Genomic DNA, 22,030 nt, shown 5'->3' on the forward strand with positions numbered 1-22,030 from the left:
TTAAAAATTTTGTGAAACATTTTGCAATTTTATAGTTTTGGACATGTAAAATATTGCCCCTCGCTTCAATTTGCTTGAGACGAAGTCAGATTTCCGCAATTTATAATCGTATTATCTTCAATAATTCGTTCTCCAGCCGGTTTTTTGGTGACATTTTTTCCGTTGGCAACGCTGTGCCTGGCGGCTGTCAAGAAACGAAACCAAAATTGTCATCTGCCCTCATGTTTATTGCTAATTGTTTAATTTTGTAGTTACAGTGAAGCAATAAAGGTGTGAATTTATGTATTTTTAACGAAAAATAACAGTTCCCTCCTCTAACTTCATGTCAAATATACCCACCTGAAAAAACCTCCAGAAGAAGTTTCTTCGTACTTAGAAAAAAAATCCATGACGATTTCATCCATTCCTACCCTAATTTGATTGTGTTGAATTATGTTTAAAGACATGGCTGATTCAGCGAGTGAGTCTGATTCGAGCAGCATTGACGGGGGCCCCATCATGATGCCTCCAAGCCCCATCACCAGGGAACAACTTCAAAAGCGGATAGAAAGTTTGCAGCAGCAAAATCGGGTGCTTAAAGTCGAACTCGAGACCTACAAGCTGAGAGTCAAGGCACTCCAGGAGGAAAATCGCGGCTTGAGACAGGCTTCTGTCATCATAGTGAGTTCAAAACCCACCAAATCTTGTCTTATACTAACGCAAAATTCCAGCAAGCCAAAGCTGAGCAAGAAGAGGAGTTTATTTCAAACACCCTCCTTAAGAAGATTCAAGCGTTGAAAAAAGAGAAGGAGTCTTTGGCGCACCACTATGAAAGGGAAGAGGAGTGTCTCACCAACGATCTATCGCGAAAACTCACGCAGCTGCGACAGGAGAAGTGCCGACTTGAACAAACTCTAGAGCAGGAACAAGAGTGCCTTGTTAACCGTCTAATGAGAAAAATTGAGAAACTTGAAGCTGAGACTCTTGCTAAACAGAGCAATTTGGAGCAGCTAAGACGCGAAAAAGTAAGATAATTATTCAAAAAATACCACATTTTGAATGATTCAGCGTTAAAAAATGGTGTTAAAAAAGAAAAAGCAGTGATTTAAACAACAAACACAAATCTGCAGTAAAACTACTCCATTAAATTATCTTCTTTAGATTTTGATTTATTTCCTAAATTTTTTATTTGACAATCGCTTCAAACCCATTGGAATATTATCTCATTATCTTTATTTCTTCACAAGATTTAACATTGTTTTTGAAATTATTATTACTAAAACTCATCATATTTTGAGAAACATTAGTCCCTGAAAAAATTACAGATAGTGCTCCTAATTTGATTTTTCTGAGTTTTCAAACGTTATTTACTGCTTTCAGTTTGAGATTTATAAAATTTACATAACATTGTTATCGTTCTTGAGGTTTTCATAATGATTTAAGGATAATAAACTTAATATCTTATAAAACATTGTTGAGCCTTGACTTCGACTGTTTTTTTTTTTCTTGAATTTTTTAATTTTGCGTTTTAAATTCTTATTTTTTTAATTTTGAACGTTATTATTTTATGTTTATTTAATTTTTGTTTCTTTTTAAGAACGTAATTTTTGTTAATCTTCAGTTTTCTGGAAGCGATCTGCGAAAAAATGTGAAAACTTTTGTGTACAAAAGAGAACCTCTTCTTAAAAGAAAAACAAAAAATTATATTAAAAAAAAAATATTTTTTTGGCTAGTGTTTAATAGATTTGAAAAAAAAATGTTGTAAAACGACTCCATAAAATTGTTTTTTTTAGATTCTGATTTCATAAATTTTTATTTAACAAACGCTTTTAAATTACACACTTTGAACATATTAGAATATTATCACATAATCTTTACTTCTTTCTTCACAAGATTTAACATTAGGTTTACTGTCTCTCAAAATTTCTTTTGCGTCTTAAGATTTTTTAATTTACCAACACTGTTTTTTCGGGTCAGTCCTTTATTTTCAAATGCTTTTGATTTTTCATTGCATCTTTGTATCTTGAAATTTTTAAATTGTTATTTTTTTTAAGATCTTTATTTAGTATTACATAGTAGATTAGTTTTTGAGTTATTTCTAAAACTCATCATATTTTGAGAAACATTAGTGCCTGAAAAAAATACTTGAACTACTGATTTTAGGTCAAAATTTTTATAACTTTTTATAATATCGTTCTTAAATTTTTCTTAATGATTTGAGGATAATAAACGTAATATCTTAAAAAAAAACATTGTTGAGACTTGATCTCGGTTGTGTTTTTTGAATTCTATTTCTTTTTTTTATTTTGAACTTCATTACATGTTTTATGTTTATTTAATTTTTATTTCTTTTTAATTTGACTTTTTTTAAATCTTCAGTTTTTGAGAAGCAATCTGAAAATTGAGAAACATGAAAATATTTAAAAATCAAAAAAATTGGGTAAATTTTGTGTAAATTTCACATAATTTTGTTTGTATGAAACAAAAAAAATTGTAGTAATAATAAAAGAAATTTATTTTGTTTTTGGACTTCATACAGGGTGCGCCAGAACTCGTGCCCCAGAAAAAAGTAAGTAACCAGGAACATGGAAAAAATGTTGAAAAAAATTTCGAAGTTATGAGAGTTTAAATTTTGCACTTTGACTCTACTTATTTCTGTTGGAAAAATAATTTTCCAAGGTTTTTTTACTACAGGCTATTATAAGAGGAAATAAGGAAGCTTTATCCCAAATTGTAACTCTGTTCAATGATATTTATGGCTTTTATTGGTACCTTTACTAAATAATTGAAAAAATCATATACAAGATCATCAGTGTCATTAAATAGATATAAAAAAATGTCAAATGTCAAAAAATAAATGGTATCGTGTCTTACTTGAAATTTTTCTCTGGGGCACGAGTTTTGGCGCACTCTGTATGTATAAGATCTATCATAAGGCTGTTTTGCAAATTTTGAGATACTCTGTATAATGAATTAATGAACAAAAATATTCTCAATATTGTGGTAAATTTGCAACCATCGAAAAATAACACTAATAAAAAGAAATAAAAAATAACAATATCCCGTGACGTAAAAGGTCAACCAAAGTAATTTTTCAAGTTTTCAATGGCTCACAAAGCCTGTAACATTTTATGAAAATAACTCAAGTAGTTTTGGAAGAACTAATGAATGTTAATTTTTATTATTTTATTTAACAAATTGGTGTGGTTGCAATTTTTCGTAATATTAAAAAAAAATAAGAAAACATTTCCATTTCTGAAGTGTAATTTATTGCATGTTTTGTAAATTACTATGAAACATTCTTAACAGAAATTATTTTATCTAGAACATGGAAAACACTGTCATTTTAATATTTAGGTCGAGCTCGAGAACACCCTCGAGCAGGAACAAGAAGCTCTCGTTAACAAACTCTGGAAACGCATGGACAAGCTCGAAGCCGAGAAGCGAATGCTCCAGATAAAACTGGACCAACCAGTCTCAGATCCGGCGAGTCCTCGTGACATCAACAACGGCGACACAGCCACCAATCTCAGTGCCCACATCCAGACCCTCCGGTCGGAAGTGGCGCGATTGCGGCAAACTCTGGCGATCAGCCAGCAAGAGCACACCCAGAAGATGCAGAGATACGCGCAAGAGGAGCGCAACATCAAGGAGGAGAACCTGAGATTGCAGAGGAAGCTGCAACTGGAGGTGGAGCGACGCGAAGCTCTCTGTCGCCATCTCTCGGAGAGCGAGAGCTCGCTGGAGATGGAGGAGGAGAGGCATTACAACGAGCAAGTGCTGGGGGCCAGGCAGCACACGGTGTCGCCGGTTCCGTACAATCCGTCGCCTAGCCAGAGTCGCCCCCTGAGTCCAGGTGGGGGAAACGAATTACACAAGGCGACAAAAAAAAAGTCATGTCGTGACAACTTGACAAATTTTACATCATTTTGTTCGTCTCAGTGAGACAAATCAAATGCACTAACAAAAAAATTTAAAAAGTCCACACACTTTGAACAAAATAATTTTTTTCTAATTTAAATGAATTTAAAATACTTTAACTTTAAAAAATCATTACTCAATAACTATTAGGCCGATTTCCTTCAAATAAAGACCATTCTAAAGGGATGGCCTTGCCCTTTAGAATGATATAAAATTTGAAATTGAATATTGGCAAACTTTTCTTCGATCAGTGTTCGAAGAAGTTCGAAGTAAATCGAAGTAATCTAAGAAAAACCCTACGAGTATTTTTTTTTCTTTGTCACCATCGTGTAGAACATCTTTTTATTAGTAAGAATCCAAATTTTCAAAAAAATATACCGAGTAGTTTTCAAGATATGATTTTTTGAAGTTATGGTTTGTTAATCAAGCATTGCTCCATATAGAAGAAATGCATGTTAATCTTACTTAAAATTGCATTTTTATAAAAGTATTTGTTTTAAGACTCTTCTTTTGCTTAAAAATGGTCAATTCCACCTTCTTTGTTCTAATTAGAATAAACAAAAACTGTTTGTTTACTTAAAACAAATAAAGAGTACCTGCGTACTAATTAAAGCAAATAAAGAGTTTTTTTGTTGTAAAAATGACCACTGATCATTGAACAAAGAGGATCTAGAAGTTTAAGGCACGAGTCTTAAATATAAGAGCAAATCTTTTTCAAATCAAATCACTTTCCATTCAGATTTTGACTTGTTCACTTTGTTCTAGCTTTCTGAACTTTTTTAAAAAATGTTCTGAGCAAATGCTTTCTCATCACTTTCGAGTGATGTTAAATGCAATAAGTCACCTGATTTATTTTGTTGGTACATTCTACGATTAGCTTCAGTTAGCTTGTAGGTAGTAGTTGTTGTGATAACAATTGCACACGAAGCAAGTGACTTATTGCATTCAACATCAGTAGAAAGTGATGAAAAAGCTTTGCTGAAAACATTTTCATAAAAAAAGTTCAGAAAGCTAGAACAAAGTGAACAAATTGGAATCTGAATGAAAAGTGATTTAATTTGAAAAAGATTTGTTCTTATATTTAAAGCTACTGCTTTAAACATCTAGATCCTTTTTGCTCAATGATCAGTGATCGTTTTTAGAAAAAAAAAACTCTTTATTTGCTTTAATTAGTACGCAGGTACTCTTTATTTGTTTTGTTTATTGTAATTAGAACAAAGAAGATGCAATTGACCATTTTTAAGCAAAAGAAGAGCCTTAAAACAAATACTTTTATAAAAATGCAATTTTAAGTAAGATTAACATGCARTTCTCCMATATGGCGCAATACCTGAATAGCAAACTTTAACTTCAAAAAATCATATCTTGAAAACTACTCGGTATATTATTTTAAAAATTTGGATTCTCACTAATAAAAAGATGCTTTACACGATGATGACGAAGAAAAAAAATTTACTCGTAGGGTTTTTCTTAGATTACTTCYATTTACTTCGAACTTCTTCGAACACTGTTCGAAAAAATGTTTGCCAATATTCAAATTCAAATTGCATATCATTCTAAACGGCAAGGCCATCCCTTTAGAATGGTCTTTATTTGAAGGAAATCGGCCTAATAGTTATTGAGTAATGATTTTTTAAAGTTAAAGTATTTTAAATTCATTTAAATTAGAAAAAAAAATATTTTGTTCAAAGTGTGTGGACTTTTTGAAATTTTTTTAGTGCATTTGATTTGTCTTACTGAGACGAACAAAATGATATAAAATTTGTCAAGTTGTCGCGACATGACTTTTTTTTTGTCGCATTGTGTTATTTATGAAATTTTTGGGTGAATTTTGATTTTGTAGGTTTGTCGTCGATGCAAGCGCCGTCTCCTCGCGACTCTCTCATCGTGGGCCCCCCACGCTGTCCGACTTGCGGTCAATTACTAACTTCTGCTTTGCACAATGTGGGGTCCAGCAGCCCCCCGGCTCCGGCCCACCGAAGGACCAGTGAAAGATTCATCAAGCCGGCGATTCCAGCACCACAGCCCGCTAGTCCCATGGATACTTCAATCACTAAAGAATAAGAAAGAAAAAGGTGTTGCGAATTGGCAAATAATCAGTAATCATGTTTATGGGCTTTCGTTTTGCAGGTGGTGAACATTTGTTGGTTTCTCTGCATGTTATTTGTATAAGGGCTTAAAGTTCGAAACAAATAAATTTAATAAAACTACATGGTGTTACTGTGAAGCTAATGGATTAATTTTTTCTTGTTTAGATATTGTATTACTTGGGTTTTTCGATCAGGCAGCTGTTTTGTATAATTTCGGGATCTGCTTTGCTTTTAATATGTGTACTTAATGATGTTATATGATAAAGGGAGCTTTATTGTGGTCAGCTCTATTAAAATATCTCCATATTGAATGTTTACCGAGTCTAGTAATGGCAGTTGTCACAGGATCGATGCCATGTTGAAACATTGCCAACAATTTTTCACAATGTTTGTGATATGAGTTTTTGTTATTTAAAGAGTGACACGATTTGTTTATTAACGGTTTTGTTTACTTTGTAGGTACACCGCACTCTGCCAAACTTATTTCCTTAGTAATTATTATTTTTATCATGCAATAATAAAGCTAGCTTACGTTTTGTATTTGTAACACCATTTCAATTAAGACTAATTGAAATGTTGAAGTTTATTTATCTGATTTGTTACATTCATAACACTAGAAATTACGGATTAAAGACTATTTAGTTTAGATTTAGGTGTTTTTTAGATTAACTTCTCAAAAATTGACACTACAGGTGGCAATTCAAAAAAATTGTGAAAAGTGATATTAGGATATAAACTCATTATTTTCATTGGTGGAATTACATTGTCATATTGATTTGTGCCACAACCAAACGCTAAAATTCAAACAAAATTCTTCCCTTACTAAATTAAAAGCCAATGAAAAATTTCAGTGACTATTTCAGGGTCATATGTAGTCTAGGATAACTTTTGTTACTGTAAGTTGAGATATTTGTTATGTTTTTAGTAAACTGATGTATTTTCCTGATAATGTTGTTTTTATCTTGTTTTCTGTAAAAATGCTATTCTATTTAGTAAACGCTGTGAATTACAAAAAGATTACATTGGCCTATTGTATCAATAATCCCAGAAACAGATGATTCTGAATTAACAACTGGCTTACGAATTTCCTGTAATCTTTACGCTACGAATTATTTTATATTTTAATAATTTGTATAATAAGGTTGAATGATATGTAATGGTTTTTAAATAATAATAAACAATTAAAAGGAACTGTTTTTAAATTTAGTGCCAATTGCTGCAGGTGGCGCTATTTTTCTATTGACATTATTATCACTAACTACATTACCGACCCTTCTCTTTTCATCCGGGTGAAGTGTCAAGATGGTGAGTCTTTACCGATTTTTTACAAATCGGCAATCATCCGTCTTATTTATCATTAAATTCACCTTAAATTGCTTTAAATCAACAACTGGAACTTACTTTCTCACATTTAATTTAATATTTTTTCATATTGGTACCGTACAAGCTACACAATTGTCAAAAAGAATATCATGTCAACATCTTAAAAACACCTTTATTTTGTTTAAAATAAGAAATTTTCTTTAGGTAAAAGTGTTTTGTTTTAATTTTGTGCAAGTTCTATTTGTCTTAGTTGAAAAAGTTTGTGTTATAGTTTTATAACATTGTTGGTGTTATGCTCTAACCTCAATTTTTTTCTAGGCGCGAGGTCCCAAAAAGCATTTGAAGCGTCTCAATGCTCCCAAAGCATGGATGTTGGATAAACTGGGGGGTGTGTTTGCCCCTCGGCCTTCCACCGGCCCCCACAAACTACGAGAGTCGTTACCTTTGGTTATTTTCCTGCGAAACAGGCTAAAATATGCATTGACTAACTCAGAAGTGACCAAAATTGTCATGCAGAGATTGATTAAAGTTGACGGAAAAGTCAGAACAGACCCCAACTACCCCGCGGGTTTCATGGGTAAGTTAGTTTTTTGAGCAAACTTTGGAACTGTAACGCTGATTATTTAGATGTTGTTACTATTGAGAAAACTGGGGAATTCTTCCGTTTGATTTATGACGTCAAAGGAAGATTCACAATCCATCGCATTACAGGAGAGGAGGCCAAAGTGAGTGAAAGAATTTTTAAATTATTTTAATGGGAAGTTGATGAAACTTGTAAAAAGGCACAATTGGGTTGAGCTTTGCAGCTCCCCTAAATGTGATTTCCAATGAACATAATCTTACTCATCTGATTCTTTTGACTAAACTTAAGTAACTCTATTGTTGATTTTTTTGATTGTGTGTGTTTTTTTTAGTATAAGTTGTGCAAAGTAAAGAAAGTACAGACAGGCCCCAAGGGCATTCCCTTCTTGGTGACCCGCGACGGACGCACTATCAGATACCCAGACCCCATGATTAAAGTTAATGACACCATCCAATTGGAAATCGCCACTTCGAAAATCCTTGATTTTATCAAATTTGAATCTGGTAATTTGTGTATGATTACTGGAGGTCGTAACTTGGGGCGTGTCGGCACAGTGGTGAGCCGCGAACGTCACCCAGGTTCCTTTGATATCGTTCATATTAAGGACGCAAATGGACACACGTTTGCAACTAGGTATGTTTTTTTACATTATTGAAGGCCCTATCGAAGCTATGTTTTGTTTTTCTGGCAAAATGTGGTCAAAGTGTGGCCGAAATTAATTTTCTGTTATTGGTCACTGATTAGCCTTGTCATGGTTATTACAGTATTACCCAAACAGGAGACACTTTTTTTTATTATGTGAAAGATTTTGTTGTGATTTGTGACATTTGTTTTCAGGCTTAATAATGTATTTATCATTGGAAAGGGTAGCAAACCTTATGTATCCCTTCCAAGAGGTAAGGGAGTCAAATTGTCCATCGCTGAAGAAAGAGACAAGAGGTTGGCCGCCAAGACCCAATAATGTTGTAAGATTTACAATATTTTCAATAAAAATTTAAAACCCTAAAGTGAGTTTTCCTTCACATTATGAAAATTCGGAGCGAAGCTCCGTACTTTCATACAATTTTTTGTATAAAGGATGTAGAAATGGTTTTTTGGAAATTCTAGAGTAAAGACCGAAAGACTATTTTGTCATACAGAATTTTTTTTTCGTTACATTGTAGGTTTTTTTTTTAACTTTTTGAGGTTAAAACCAATGGCCGTAATAAACTTTATTTTTTAAATCACTTTTCCTACGACTAACAAAGTAAAGTTTTCCACCCCAATTTCAGAAAGAAAAGTGGTCAATTACCTCCCCCATAGAAGTGGAAATATCAAGAAAAATTGTTAGTTCTGAAGTTTTTCTTGCTGAGTCGTAGGAAAAATTATATGTATTACAGTCTCGGGCTGCAACTTCGACCTGTGGGAGGAAAAGATACATTTTCTTCCCTTGTAATACAAATAAAATAAACACATTTGTTGTATCAATATTTTTATTACACAATAAGAAAGAAAAAGTCAAAAAATAAGAAATTTATTTTTTAACCGCGGCGGCAGCCTCATCCTCCCTCTGGTAATTCTGCAACACCTCTTGTTTCTTGGCGGCGATTCTTTCTTCACGCCGTTTCCTGGCCTCTTTCACCTTCAACCTCCTGGCATCGGCTTGATCATTCAACATCTTGGCACGCGCCTTCTCGGCCTTCTTCTTGTGGATGTACTCCATAAGGACCCTCTTGTTCTTGAAGACGTTGCCCTTGGCCTTCATATACAGCGAGTGGTAAAGATGCCTGTCGATTTTCTTAGCCTCACGATACTTCTTGAGGAGTCTCCTCAAGACCCGCATCCTCTGTATCCACAGCTCCTTCTGGGGCATACGCGCATTGGCCGTACCTTTCCTCTTACCGAAGCCGCAGTGGCGTCCCTTCCTGCGGGCCTCCGTATTCTTGCGGACTCGGGCTCTGGAGTGCACCGCCACCGGTTTCTTGATGATGAGGCCGTCTTTGATCAATTTACGGATGTTCTGGCGAGAATTTGTGTTGGCGATCTCGTTGATTTCGTTCGGGTCTAACCACACTTTTTTGCGACCGCATCGCATCACGGAAGCGGCAAGCCGCTTCTGAAGCTTCAGGGAACTCATTTTTCACCTTTGAGACACTTAAACTGCTCAAAAATTCGCCCAAATTGCGAAATTTGGGCTAAATCGATCAATCCACAACGTGCGTGGATTTGACAGAACACAGAAAGGAAGTACCAATCGAACAGGAAGAAAGTCCTGGGGGAAACACCACTGCCAACTGACGGTTTTGTTGGAAAGGCGAATTTTTACTTGTGATAAGGGTCAATTCGTTATCAATGTGTTTACAACTGTGCAAATGAATTTACGACAAGGGTTGTTTCGGGTGAAATTCGATTTAGGTATGATGTTTTATGTTTTGACTTAAGCCATGTTGACTTAAGTTATTCAACACCCCCTGGCGAGTAGGGGGAAAGTTCCTAATTTACTTAACTTAAAATTAAATACCTCCTTGTTTTTGTTTTTGTATGTCGACATTGGGATGTGTAATGTGGTAGTTTTTATTTTTTTCACACCATGGAGGTCTGGAATTGCTCCGAAAAAGTGCAAAATCAAAATGAAAATACTTTCGCGTTGAATAACGATTTTATCGACGATACTTTCGACTTTAGTTTTAATAATGTGTACGAAAAAGCGACCGACAATCTTACGAAATATGACGACAAAGAGAAAAATTCGACAAGTCTTGTTAAATTACAAGAAAACGATGAAAATGCCGGGTAAGCCTGAAAAACCTTGCAATGACCAAATTTAGTAATCCATGGTTTTGGAATCAGCTGTTTTACTTAGACACAAGTTTTGTAACCAAACAATTAAGATAACCCCCGTTTTGAAGGCTTTCTAATATTTTTTTAATTAATTACAATATCCAACGGCTCTAATAATTAAAAAAAATAGTGGATTGTGTTAAATTTTGACGTTTGAGGCTGGATTCACATGTTGCAGTATTCCCTTATGGTAGGTCACGTGACAATTATCCAATCAAGAAACAGCATTTTCCGTAGAATTATCCCTTGTGAACGCAGCCTCAAAAGTCGAAAATTTGACAGACAAGTTTGAGGTTATTTCATTTATTTTTAATTGAACTTAAAAATATCGCAACAATGAGTGTAACCAACGTGACATAGTACAAACACTTAACAAATGATGCATTTTTAGTTACATCCAACAAACGGTTTCTTTGGACGAAATTTACATGCACATCCATCCGGGGGCTTCCAAGAAAATGCCAGAAAAACCATCCCATGCCACCTTGACAATAACAAGTACAGACCCCACAACCAAAGAAACTACCACAAACCGTTACAATTGCGAATACGTCGGTTGTACTCGAACTTACAGTACTGTTGGTAACCTGCGAACACATATGAAAACCCACAAAGGTAACATAAAACGTGTAAATTCACCAACTAAAGCGAAATTTTAGGTGAATACAGGTTTAAATGTACAGAGCCTAACTGTGGCAAAGCCTTCTTGACCTCATACAGTTTAAAAATACATATCAGAGTTCACACCAAAGTGAAGCCTTTTGAATGTAAAAGCCCCGGTTGTGATAAAGCGTTTAATACTTTGTACCGGTTAAGGGCCCATGAGCGGTTACATAACGGCAAAACGTTCAATTGTGAGTCGGAAGGCTGTATGAAGTTTTTCACCACACTGTGTGACTTAAAGAAACACATTCGAACTCACACTCGTGAAAAACCCTACAAGTGAGTGATTTTAACGTAAAAATGTAGTAAAAAAACGTTTTTTGTAGATGTAAGGTGGGTGGGTGTGGGAAAGCGTTCACCGCAAGCCACCACTTGAAGACCCATCAGAGGATCCACAGTGGGGAAAAGCCCTACACTTGCAAGGAGTCAAGTTGCAGTCGGGCTTTTGCCACTCTTCATAGCCTCAAATCGCACATAAAGATTCATCAGAGGTCAGAGGTGGTCAAGGAGGAGAAGGATGGTGACCATGAAAGGAGAAATAGTGATATTAACGTGCCTTTTGATTTTGAGGGGAACTACACGATTGGGAGTTTCGGAAGTGCCTTAGACACCTGGGATGACTTGGAGAAAGCTGAGACTAAGAAAAGTGGTGAGTGAGAGGTTTGGTTTGGTATTTTTAATCTCACCTTGGTTTATTAATAGCCCCAATTATGAGGCACGCCGGTTGACATTCCCGAACATTTTTACAAATACATTTTTCATATTTTTGCTTTAGTTTCAATGACTTGTTTTTTATTTTTAATTATAAAATAAAGTCGGGAAAAATTATTTGTATGCTTTTTATTATTTGCCTAACAATTGGGCTTTGGTTGCATCGCCTCCTCGTAGAAATTGTAATAATGCCAAGAAATTAACCGCTTCATTTTCTTAATGCGTTATTTATGTTCACTTTTTCCTATCTAATGAGATCTTGGAAACTTGGAAAGGTTTTATGTTGTTACTTAGTTGCGGTACAAATGGGCTATTTTTGTGCTTGTATTTTAAGAATTTGTTTTAAAATAGAAAATTGTTTTATTACTTTTACAAAAAAAAATCGTTGCACGTTTTGTGGAAATGGTTCAAACAGCTTCGCAATTCTTTTTGGACAAAGAAACTGAACATTTGTTTAGGCTTAGATTTGAGATTGAATAAAAAAAAATAATAATTAACTTAAGGAGAACATACTTTTTTAATCTATTTTTGTGACAGCTTTTTATAACAGTGACTTTTTGATTGTCATTCTGGTAGCTAAATGACACACTTTTAGTAACTAGTGTTTAAAAATAAAAAATACTTCAACACAATTTTTATTATTTATGGTAATTAACAACATTAGCAACACAATTCTATAAAGGAACCCTGGAATTAAGGCTTACACATTTATTTATTTCAATTATAAATTTATATATTAGGAACAGTTCTTTTTTAGAACAAAGTAATCTAGTTACTAATTTATAAAATTTTATTTGAATTTTTAACAAAATTGCTTTTTTCCCGATTTAAAATATTGGTAGTATGCATCTTATCTTTTGCAAATATGTCAATTTATTTTGTCACATACATTTCACTAATATTAGAAATTTAATTTAACAATAGCATATCGATCAGAAGGTGCGAAACTAAATTGAAAAAAATTCTTGGTATTAGCATTGTTGTCAATTTTCAAATAATTAATTTTGCTTTGTTTCTTTTAATTTCGATGACTAAAAACAGAAAGATAAATAGATGGTGACGCCACATTGATAGTTATAATAAAATGAATCCGAACAAACAAAACATATATTACATAATTTATCAAAAATTATTATTCCTTTTATTTGAAATTTTTGCAATTTTTAGTTTTTTTTACAGAAAATTGAATTTCTAAGAAATACAGTAAACAAATTGTTTTTTTTACAATTGGATGTTGTTCCTGAATTAAAAAAGTACCTCACGCACACAGTAACACTGTGTTTTCATCTCATTTTGAGTATTTGTAACGTATTGCAATATTTAATAGTTTTTATTTTTTTTATGAAAAAACGCATTATTTAAATTGCATGAAAAAATACAGTAACATAAGTAAGTAATCTACAATACCCCAAAAATAAATCAAAAAATTCTTCCGTACAGTTTTGTTATAAAAAAATAAAATGGCCAAAAATATAGGATTTTTTTAATTTATTTTTAAACGGCATGGACAAAAAAATTAAAATTAATATATATTGCTGCTAAGGCCATCAAAAAGTTATGATGATTTTTTCAGAATTTTTAAATAACTCTTTATTTTTTTATTCAGTATAGTTCAACCTTAAACTGAACATTTGATGTCTGGAAATAGGCCAAAACTACCTTTTCCTCAAAATTTTCTACATTTTTCTTCACACGCTAACTATCAAATTTTTTGTAGGTTTCTCTGAATTAGTGAAAAACATTTAGAAAAAAATGAATTAGTTTGAAAACTTGACGCACATTTTGCCTATGTTTGCAGATGTTCCATGTGTCAACACAAAACAAGTACCTGAACCTAACAATCAGACCAAATCCAACCTAGAACCGGTGAATTTCGACAACCTATTTAAAAACTCGTACAACCTAATCAACAACAATTACGTTAGTCAAAACTCCAATGCCAGTCTCCCATCTCTAACTTTAGACAACAAAGCCAAATACGCCGCTGTGATCGAAACCGATCTAAGTTCTCAATTTGAAATGGCTAACGGTTTGAAAAATTACGCAACGGTCAACACTGCTGAGCCAATTCCCACTCAGCTTCCTTACAACATCGGGACAGAAAATGTAGAAAACGGTAAAGCCGGGGAAACCCTAAACGACACGCAAATGGAGCTCGAAGACAGTTCCATAATAACAGAAATCGAGGACGCCGGGATAAATTTTGACGTCGATATGTTCGACAATGTTTTCAACGATGACAAAAACAAAAAAATCAACGTAATAAGCGTGAAGAAAATCGTGCCCGAAAACGATCTAGTGAACTTGGACAAGCAGATTTACACTCCGGAAGCCCTCCAGATGTCGCTGGCGTGCGACGAAGAAGTGCCTTCGATGTGGGTCGATGTTATGAATTACTACAATTCGGGCCAAGCCAATGTCTTTGAACAAAACACAATCGATGACAGTCAAATCATTGCTGTACCAACCGCCGTCCAATCGTACGTCAATCTTCCCCCACTCCAAACAACTGACAATCAACTCGACAGCACCTACAACCAATTGAATAACTTCCTGATGCAGAATTTGGAACAAACGACTAACACCGATGCCAACTTGTTGAAGAATTTGACAGCCGAGGCTGATATCTGCAAATGTGTGGATTGTAAATGCGACTCGGTGAATAACTGTCAAAATTGCGAAGGTCACGATCGGGTTGAGGCGCCCCAAACTAAAGTCAGTTGTTGCAGCAAGCCGGTGAAAAATCTAGGATGTGGAGGGGATAAAAATGATTGTTGTGTCGTCGTTTGTTTGAAAACTTTGGATCAGTTGAGGCAGATTTTGAATATGGCGAGTACTTGTGGAGGATTTCAGAATTTAACGTTGGGGTGTATCAAAGGGGGGGAGTTTTGCGCCGTACAAAAGTAGATTGCTTAAGCCGAATTAATGCAGCATTGTGATTGGATAGAGCCAAAGTTTAGATGTACTAATTTTCGTGTGATGTGCCAAAAATAGTGTAGTGCAATAATATTATGTTGTGATATTTACAACTTTTTAACAAATTAGATAACTTTTTTAAGCGTAGTTGTAGTTGAGGTACAGCTCGGGGCAAACGTAATGGTACGTCGTTGCTTTTGCCGCACGCTGTACCAAGTATTCGTCAACTTCTTCGATAATTGTACTAATGAGAGAGCAGCCGTGAAGATTACATTCTAGTCATTTTATTTTAATTTTCCTGTTTCTTATTGTGTCCTACAAGGCTTACGGATGATAAAAGTTAAATGCATATTCTTAATAAAATATTGTTTGACATTTTTTGTGTTTTATTTTTGGTCAAGTGAGAAAGTTAAATTACTTACCTTAATATCTATTATATAAAGTATTGGCTGCCTGTACGGTCACATTCTGCGGTCGCATGAAGTATGCATGAGGCCGCTAAAACAATGAAGTCATGGTGTGGGGTTTTTCAAATAGAACACAAGAATAAGAGAGGATTTCAATCAAACGAGATGAACTCATGACTTTATGCAAGAGGTGGGCAAAGCGTCGCAATTCTACTACTCCTTATTGACTTTGGTTATATCCTGCCTGCTTCTTCCTATCTGCCTACATTAAGAATCTCTGCTAGAAATGAACGCGGTATTCGTGTTTGAGATAAAAACACTTGTGAGACATCGAAAACTTTGAATTTTAGGCGTGGAGATGCGAATGCTGATGGATTGGAGTGGCATGAAGGTATTAAGGATTCTTTTTTAAATAAAATTGTATGATTTCATATCAATAAATTAAAAAATGTATTGAATAAAAATGAATGAATTTATTTGCTTTCTATTTAAAATAACGAAGTTGATACTCACTTCCGGTAAGTTTTATTTTATTCTAGTTTATCATTGTGCTATGTGCGTGGTAGTTTAACATCCACAACTATTTCGAAACGCAGAAGGGTTAAGAAACTTACTAACAAAAAGTAGTAACACATAATTTATTTTGAACGTAAAAAGTCTGTCTTTTATAAAATTTTGATACAAAATTTCCTTCCCTGTTTAACCCCCTTGGAAATGGAATTTTCTAAAATCCTGAAACACGTGTTTTTTGGTTTTTAACTGAAAGTCTAAACACCAATGTTCATAGAATTAACTTTAAAAAAAATACGAATATTTTACGAAATTTTACCATTGTTCAACCCCGTTGGGGGTGGAATTTCCAAAAATTCTGAAACACCTGTTTTTTCATTTTTAACCGAAAGTCAAAATCCCAATTTTTCATAAATATATTTTCAAAAATAACGAATTTATAAATATTTATACAAATTTTCACCTCTGTGACCCCTTTGGGGATGAAATTTTCCAAAATCTTGAAACACGTGTTTTTTTGTTTTTAACTGAAAGCCCAAATACCAATTTTCATGGATTTAACTTTAAAAAAAAATCGGATATTTTACTATCATTTACTCTTGTTCAACGCCTTTGGGGGTAGAATTTCGAAAAATCGTAAAATACGTATATATTTTTTTTAAAGCCTAAAGGTCAATTTTTATGGTTATCTATAACTTTAAACCTTCAAATTCACCTCTCTATTTAACCCACTTAGGGGTTGACTTTCCAAAAATCCTTTCTAAGTGGATGCCTACATTATAAAAGGTATCTACTGTGAAAATTTCAAAATTTTGATATGTCAGTCAGGATAAGTCTTTTTATACAGGTGTTCAAAAAATCGCGCACTTCCTTGAAAGGGAGTAATTGGGTAGTCTCCCAGAGTACTGAAAAAATGTTAAAAAAATTCTATCTATTAAAAAATTTTGACATTTATTTTTTGACATTTGAAATTTTTTTAAGTCTATTTAATGATACTGATGATCTTGTATATATTTTTTTATAATTATTTACTAAAGGTACAAAAATTTTGTCAATAAAATTACAATTTAGGATCCATTTCTTTGTTTCTCTTTTTTAATAGCCTGTAGCAAAAACACTTGGAAGATTATTTTTCCAACAGAAATAAATAGTCATAGCGCAAAATTTAAACTCTCATAACTTCGGAATTTTTAGAGATAGATTTTTTAAACATTTTTCTTGTTGTCTAGGGCACCGCCCGATGACTCAGTGTCACGGAAGTGCGCGATTTTTTAAACACTCTGTATATGTAGATTAATCTTAGGAATAAAATAAAATAAAGCTAGACTGTGTTTAGACATACTTCTCTAACAGGTTTTTCTAAGAAAAAATGTGATTGTGGAAAAATTTATAGATTCATAGAAAAGTTAAGGCATTTTGATATTTCTTATCAATGATTATATTTCAAGTACTTAATTTATTATTTTTGTTGTATATTTGGTTCAAGTACACACAACGCGCTGTTTCCATTATTAATTAAAATGTCATTAGCCCATCAATATTTAGAGCTGATAAATGTATGTAACGCGTGTTTTTTTAAACTTGGAGTAATGAATATTTCAATGCAGTAAAGGCAAAACAAATAAACATTAATAAAAACAACCATATCGACATTTTTTAAATAAGACAATACATAGAATTTTTTCGACTCAGCGGAAATTGTTACTTCACAATTGAATTAATTTTATCATCGTCTATAAAATTATATTTTATTTGTATATCAGAATTTACAAGAAAACTAAAAAATATCACTTGAAAATTAGATTATTATTTTGCTCACTTCCAAATCGTAGTAGTATCTATGGTAAAATGCAAAGAAAATCAATAGTCTTAATGTTGTATTACTTTATCTACCTTTGTTGTTAAAATGTGTTACTTGTTCTATTATTTTAAATGGAAAATAAATTATTACTATTTTATTTATGTATATTTTGAATTTATGTCATTTTACATAATCACACAATTTTGCATTAATTCCAATGTCATCATGACTTGAAATAATAATAATCAAAACCAAAGATAACACAGAAGAGTGTTCAATGCGAACAGATCTCAATCAGTAAGTGTTCAATAACACCACAGTTAACATGTTACTCCTCACTGCAATCGAGCTAAGCTCAGTTTTCATAATTTCCCTACTTTTCGCCTATTATCTCTACTACCGCTACTGTTTCAACTACTGGAAAAAACGAGGCGTGCCTCAACTCAACCCGACGTTTCCCGTTGGCGACTTATCCACCGCTGCGTGGGGCAAAGAAAGTGTGTATTTGCGTCTCCAGACTCTTTACCACAAATTCAAGGATGCGGGGCATAAATTCGGGGGTATTTACTTCCTCAATGGCCCCATTTACTTCCCTGTGCATCCTGATTCGGTCAAAAGGCTACTAGTGACCGACTTTGACCATTTTGTGGACCGGGGAACGTACATAGACGAGGAAAAGTTGCCCTTAACTGCGCACATTTTTTCAATGAAAGGCGAACAGTGGAGGAATGTTCGAACGAAGTTTTCCCCGGTTTTCACTTCCGGGAAAATGAAGAGTATGTATAATATCCTAGTCCAAGTGTCGCAGCATTTGATCAAAACTCTCGAACCAATGGCCGAGCAAGGGCTTGAAGTGGATATTAAAGAACTTTTAATGCGATATACTACAGACATTATCGGGTCGACTGCATTCGGTGTTGATTGTAACAGTCTTGATAACCCCAATACTGAGTTCAATCGGATGGTAGCGATGATTTTTAACAACCCGTCGTGGAAATTGTACAAAATGGCCCTGGAGGAGGGATTGCAAAATCCGGGGAATATTATCAAAATTGCGCATGATAACAAAGTCGTGCAAAAGTACTTCAATGATTTGGTGCGGGATACAATCGAATACCGCGATAAGAATAATATTGTCCGGGACGATTTTATGAATATTTTGATGCAAATGCAGTCGACTGGAATGGAATTCAAAGAAATTGTTGCTCAAGCTTTTCTGTTTTTTACCGCCGGTTTTGAAACCTCTTCGTCGACTATGAGCAACTGCATTCACGAACTGGCTCACAATCAGAGAATTCAAGACAAGTTGAGAGAAGAAATCCACGAGAAATTGGGGCGGGAGTCTTCAAAATACACCTATGATGAAGTTCTAGCCTTACCTTATTTGGATAAATGTGTCAAAGGTTCGATTTCAGTTTTTTTTGCAAAAAGTGAATTGAGTTTTTCGCAGAAACTTTGAGAAAATACCCACCAGTAGCAATGCTCAACCGAATTTGCGTCAAACCGTACAAAATTCCAGACACTGATATTGTGATAGATGTCAATACTCCGGTTATAGTTTCAGTTTTGGGTCTCCACAGAGACCCGGAATATTTTCCGGAGCCGTTAGAATTTGACCCCGAGAGGTTCAGTAGTGGTAATAAAGTTGCTCCTTTTACGTATTTACCTTTTGGTGATGGTCCTAGGAATTGCATTGGTAAAATAAATAAAAGTTTAGAACAATTTTTATACTTAAATTTTTAGGTTTGAGGTTTGGCCTGATGCAAACAAAGTTGGGTCTCGCGACTTTACTCAATGATTTTAAGTTTTTCCCAAGTCCTAAATCGCCTCGACATTTAGCTGTTGATCCAAGTACTACCACTCTTGTCTTTAGTGTTTTGAATGGAGTCCACACAAAAATTGTTAAAGTGTGACTTTAACTGTACCTTTTAGCATATTTTTTTGCTAAAGTATTTTTCTAAATAAAGAAATAAATAAATTTTTCTCTTTTTTTTTGTTAAAAAAAAACAACAGTGAAAAATCACAGTTTTACAACTTTCACAGTTATCTCTTTTGCTGGCCAAAAAGAAGAGAAAACATTGAGCTACAATTTCATTAAAAGACAGTCCTTCCTTGTCTCTGACTTCAAGCAACAGTGATAGAAAATCTTTCCAGACTATTTTATTTTCGTCTCTGTGTTTTACAGTTTTTTTTACTAAATCGACAAAAAATTATTCTTTTGATTTATCACTGGTAAACGCCTGGACAATGCCTCCCGGATTTTTTAGCCCTTCTAAAGCTATTGCTTTGATGACAATCCAAGTTGGGGGAATAAAAAGAGACATTTAGCTGTTGATCCAAGTACCACCACTCTTGTCTTTAATGTTTTGAATGGAGTCCACACAAAAATTGTTAAAGTGTGACTTCAACTGTCCCTTTCAGCATATTTTTTTGCTTTTTTTCTAAATAAAAAAATAAATAAATTTATTCTCATTTTTCTTTTGTTAAAAAAAACCAACAGTGAAAAATCACAGTTTTACAACTTTCACAGTTATCCCCTTTGCTGGCACCATAGCTAGTGATTTTGAGGGCGTATCATATTCCACAAATTTGGGAGTTTTTGAACTTGGCAGGAATCTAAATTGTGAGATAAGAGCAGCAATTCCCAGTTTAGTTTGAAGTTTTCCATAACGCATACCTGAAATTATCCAAACTAGCTCTAAATTTTGTAAATGAAACAAGAACTCACCAATGCAAAATCTAGGTCCATCTCCGAATGGCAAAAACGTGAAAGGGACATGCTCTTGAGCTTCACTGAACCTTTCAGGATTAAATTTCAGGGGGTCAGGAAAATATTCAGGGTCCCGTTGAAGTCCTAGTAGTGAAATTATAACGGGTGTACCTTCATCTATGACTATATCAGTGCCAGGGATTTTGTAGGGCTTAACACAAATTCGGTTAAGGAATCCCAAGACTGGGTACAATCTCAAGGTTTCTGCAAAATAAAACTGTGAATTTGGTACTGTCAAAACTGATTTTTTACCATTGAACACTTTATCCAAGTAGGGTAATTTGAAAATGTCCTCGTAGGTGTATTTCGTAAAATCGCTCCCCAAATTATCCAAAATTTCTTTTCTCAGTTTATCTTGTAAATCCTGGTGGTAGGCAAGCTGGTGGATGCAGTAACTTATCGTCTGTGAGGAGGTTTCAGCCCCGGCCAATAAGAACAGGAAGCTTTGGGCAGCAATTTCATTCAATGTCAAACCCTCTTTAACTCTGATTTCCAAAAGTAGGGACAAAAAATCCTTCCGGACAATTTTATTTTTGTCACGGTGATCTACACTTGTTTGGACCAGATCCATGAAGAACTTTTCGATCGATCGATTACTTAAAACCACCCGGAGCAAATTGCCCGGATTTTGAAACCCTTCAATTAATATCGTTTTGAAGAACAACCAGTTGGAGGGATTGAAGACATTTAAAACAACTTTCGACAACTCGTTTTCCGGATTCTCCAAAGTGTGTCCTTCCATTCCGAAAGCGGCGTTAAAAATAATGTCGGTGGTGAAATTCGCCGATGTGTATTTTATATTAATTTCCTCCTCTTTTTCCGCTTTTGGTTTTATAACGTTTATGAAGTTTTCAGTCATTTTGATGAAAATTTCGTACATGGATTTGAGTTTTCCTGAGGTGAATGTAGGGGAAAGCTTCATTCGGAGGCTTTTCCATTCGGTACCTCTCATGGAAAACAGGTGTGCACTTAGAGGGAAGTTTTGTTCATCAACGAAGACTCCTCGGTCAACAAAATGGTCAAAGTCAGTTGTGAGGATTGACTTGACAATTTCTGGGTCAATTGGGAAGTACACAGGGCCATTGAAGAAATATAATCCGGCATGTTTGTGTCCTCTGCGTTTCAATTCTTTGTAATAGTTTTCAATGGTGACGAAGAGATTTTCTTTTCCCAGGACCGGTTTAAGGATATTTCCAGCTGGGAATTTTGGGGGAATTGTGGGAACACCTTTCTTTTTCCAGTAGTTGAAGCAGTAAAGGTAGTACAAGTACCACGAAAGCAAAGATATCGTAATAAAAGTGCACAAAAGTTCAAACACTGTCGTGTTGTTTATTTCAAACTTAAACATGTTGCTGCAAGTTTACAACTGAATGAGTGTGTGCTCTTAGATATATATTGTCTTTGACCTATGACGTTCGTATCTTAAGAAAATAATGATGATTTTTATTTATGTTGCTTAAAATTTAAAATAATCACGACTTTGATTTTTAGTAAAAAAAATGTTTGTGATAGAACTGTTAAGCAATAAAATTTTAA

The 22,030-nt window shown here is 34.2% G+C and overlaps 6 protein-coding genes across 10 annotated transcripts; 4 read left to right on the plus strand and 2 right to left on the minus strand.

Annotated features, from left to right (window-relative positions):
• Positions 1-138: 138 nt before the first annotated feature.
• Positions 139-6,936, plus strand: LOC123013132 (coiled-coil domain-containing protein 6). 3 transcript variants are annotated; one of them, XM_044411503.1, is made up of 5 exons: positions 139-270; positions 443-660; positions 711-1,004; positions 3,337-3,835; positions 5,744-6,936. In XM_044411503.1, exons 2-5 carry the CDS (start codon positions 445-447, stop codon positions 5,962-5,964), a joined length of 1,230 nt encoding a protein of 409 aa, XP_044267438.1. In that variant the 5' UTR covers positions 139-270; positions 443-444; the 3' UTR covers positions 5,965-6,936. The 3 variants fall into 3 exon arrangements, with proteins under 3 accessions (XP_044267438.1, XP_044267437.1, XP_044267436.1); XM_044411502.1 differs by having other exon boundaries at positions 174-660; positions 5,744-5,975; positions 6,031-6,936; XM_044411501.1 differs by having other exon boundaries at positions 174-660.
• A 308-nt stretch (positions 6,937-7,244) lies between these two features.
• Positions 7,245-8,903, plus strand: LOC123013134 (40S ribosomal protein S4). Its single transcript, XM_044411505.1, has 5 exons — positions 7,245-7,295; positions 7,632-7,890; positions 7,941-8,038; positions 8,228-8,529; positions 8,734-8,903. Exons 1-5 carry the CDS (start codon positions 7,293-7,295, stop codon positions 8,855-8,857), a joined length of 786 nt encoding a protein of 261 aa, XP_044267440.1. The 5' UTR covers positions 7,245-7,292; the 3' UTR covers positions 8,858-8,903.
• A 447-nt stretch (positions 8,904-9,350) lies between these two features.
• LOC123013137 (60S ribosomal protein L19) lies at positions 9,351-10,132 on the minus strand. The gene has a single exon (XM_044411508.1). It carries the CDS (start codon positions 10,010-10,012, stop codon positions 9,410-9,412), a length of 603 nt encoding a protein of 200 aa, XP_044267443.1. The 5' UTR covers positions 10,013-10,132; the 3' UTR covers positions 9,351-9,409.
• Positions 10,133-10,151: 19 nt separating this feature from the next.
• LOC123013131 (zinc finger protein GLI1-like) lies at positions 10,152-15,381 on the plus strand. Of its 3 annotated transcripts, none has more exons than XM_044411499.1 (5): positions 10,152-10,290; positions 11,108-11,331; positions 11,376-11,658; positions 11,706-12,028; positions 13,889-15,381. In XM_044411499.1, the coding sequence occupies exons 2-5, from the start codon at positions 11,145-11,147 to the stop codon at positions 14,995-14,997; spliced, it is 1,902 nt and encodes a 633-aa protein (XP_044267434.1). In that variant the 5' UTR covers positions 10,152-10,290; positions 11,108-11,144; the 3' UTR covers positions 14,998-15,381. The 3 variants fall into 3 exon arrangements, with proteins under 3 accessions (XP_044267434.1, XP_044267432.1, XP_044267435.1); XM_044411497.1 differs by lacking the exon at positions 10,152-10,290 and adding an exon at positions 10,322-10,668; XM_044411500.1 differs by lacking the exon at positions 10,152-10,290 and adding an exon at positions 10,978-11,056.
• Positions 15,382-18,007: 2,626 nt separating this feature from the next.
• LOC123012743 (cytochrome P450 6A1-like) lies at positions 18,008-19,712 on the plus strand. Its single transcript, XM_044410851.1, has 3 exons — positions 18,008-19,127; positions 19,175-19,420; positions 19,468-19,712. The coding sequence occupies exons 1-3, from the start codon at positions 18,050-18,052 to the stop codon at positions 19,635-19,637; spliced, it is 1,494 nt and encodes a 497-aa protein (XP_044266786.1). The 5' UTR covers positions 18,008-18,049; the 3' UTR covers positions 19,638-19,712.
• A 168-nt stretch (positions 19,713-19,880) lies between these two features.
• Positions 19,881-21,847, minus strand: LOC123012742 (cytochrome P450 6a2-like). Its single transcript, XM_044410849.1, has 3 exons — positions 20,747-21,847; positions 20,453-20,698; positions 19,881-20,401 (listed from the first exon to the last, which is right to left on the minus strand). The coding sequence occupies exons 1-3, from the start codon at positions 21,840-21,842 to the stop codon at positions 20,232-20,234; spliced, it is 1,512 nt and encodes a 503-aa protein (XP_044266784.1). The 5' UTR covers positions 21,843-21,847; the 3' UTR covers positions 19,881-20,231.
• Between the last annotated feature and the right edge of the window lie 183 nt (positions 21,848-22,030).

Source organism: Tribolium madens, unplaced genomic scaffold (assembly GCF_015345945.1).
Source record: "Tribolium madens isolate multiple individuals breed KSU strain unplaced genomic scaffold, Tmad_KSU_1.1 Scaffold_96;HRSCAF=242;Tcas5.2_LG5, whole genome shotgun sequence".
Lineage (NCBI taxonomy): Eukaryota > Metazoa > Arthropoda > Insecta > Coleoptera > Tenebrionidae > Tribolium > Tribolium madens.

Bases quoted from the DNA above. Each gene is read 5' to 3' on its own strand.
- LOC123013132 (XM_044411501.1), top strand. From the start codon at position 433: ATGTTTAAAGACATGGCTGATTCAGCGAGTGAGTCTGATTCGAGCAGC. The intron at 661-710 runs GTGAGTTCAAAA...GCAAAATTCCAG, and splicing joins GACAGGCTTCTGTCATCATA to CAAGCCAAAGCTGAGCAAGA. The intron at 3,836-5,743 runs GTGGGGGAAACG...TTGATTTTGTAG, and splicing joins GAGTCGCCCCCTGAGTCCAG to GTTTGTCGTCGATGCAAGCG.
- LOC123013134 (XM_044411505.1), top strand. The intron at 7,891-7,940 runs GTAAGTTAGTTT...CTGATTATTTAG, and splicing joins CTACCCCGCGGGTTTCATGG to ATGTTGTTACTATTGAGAAA. The intron at 8,039-8,227 runs GTGAGTGAAAGA...TGTTTTTTTTAG, and splicing joins TTACAGGAGAGGAGGCCAAA to TATAAGTTGTGCAAAGTAAA.
- LOC123013137 (XM_044411508.1), bottom strand. From the start codon at position 10,012: ATGAGTTCCCTGAAGCTTCAGAAGCGGCTTGCCGCTTCCGTGATGCGA.
- LOC123013131 (XM_044411497.1), top strand. From the start codon at position 10,466: ATGGAGGTCTGGAATTGCTCCGAAAAAGTGCAAAATCAAAATGAAAAT. The intron at 11,659-11,705 runs GTGAGTGATTTT...CGTTTTTTGTAG, and splicing joins ACTCGTGAAAAACCCTACAA to ATGTAAGGTGGGTGGGTGTG. The intron at 12,029-13,888 runs GTGAGTGAGAGG...CTATGTTTGCAG, and splicing joins AGCTGAGACTAAGAAAAGTG to ATGTTCCATGTGTCAACACA.
- LOC123012743 (XM_044410851.1), top strand. From the start codon at position 18,050: ATGTTACTCCTCACTGCAATCGAGCTAAGCTCAGTTTTCATAATTTCC. The intron at 19,128-19,174 runs GTTCGATTTCAG...AGTTTTTCGCAG, and splicing joins TTTGGATAAATGTGTCAAAG to AAACTTTGAGAAAATACCCA. The intron at 19,421-19,467 runs GTAAAATAAATA...TTAAATTTTTAG, and splicing joins TGGTCCTAGGAATTGCATTG to GTTTGAGGTTTGGCCTGATG.
- LOC123012742 (XM_044410849.1), bottom strand. From the start codon at position 21,842: ATGTTTAAGTTTGAAATAAACAACACGACAGTGTTTGAACTTTTGTGC. The intron at 20,699-20,746 runs GTAAAAAATCAG...TTTATTTTGCAG, and splicing joins CTTGGATAAAGTGTTCAATG to AAACCTTGAGATTGTACCCA. The intron at 20,402-20,452 runs GTGAGTTCTTGT...GGATAATTTCAG, and splicing joins TGGACCTAGATTTTGCATTG to GTATGCGTTATGGAAAACTT.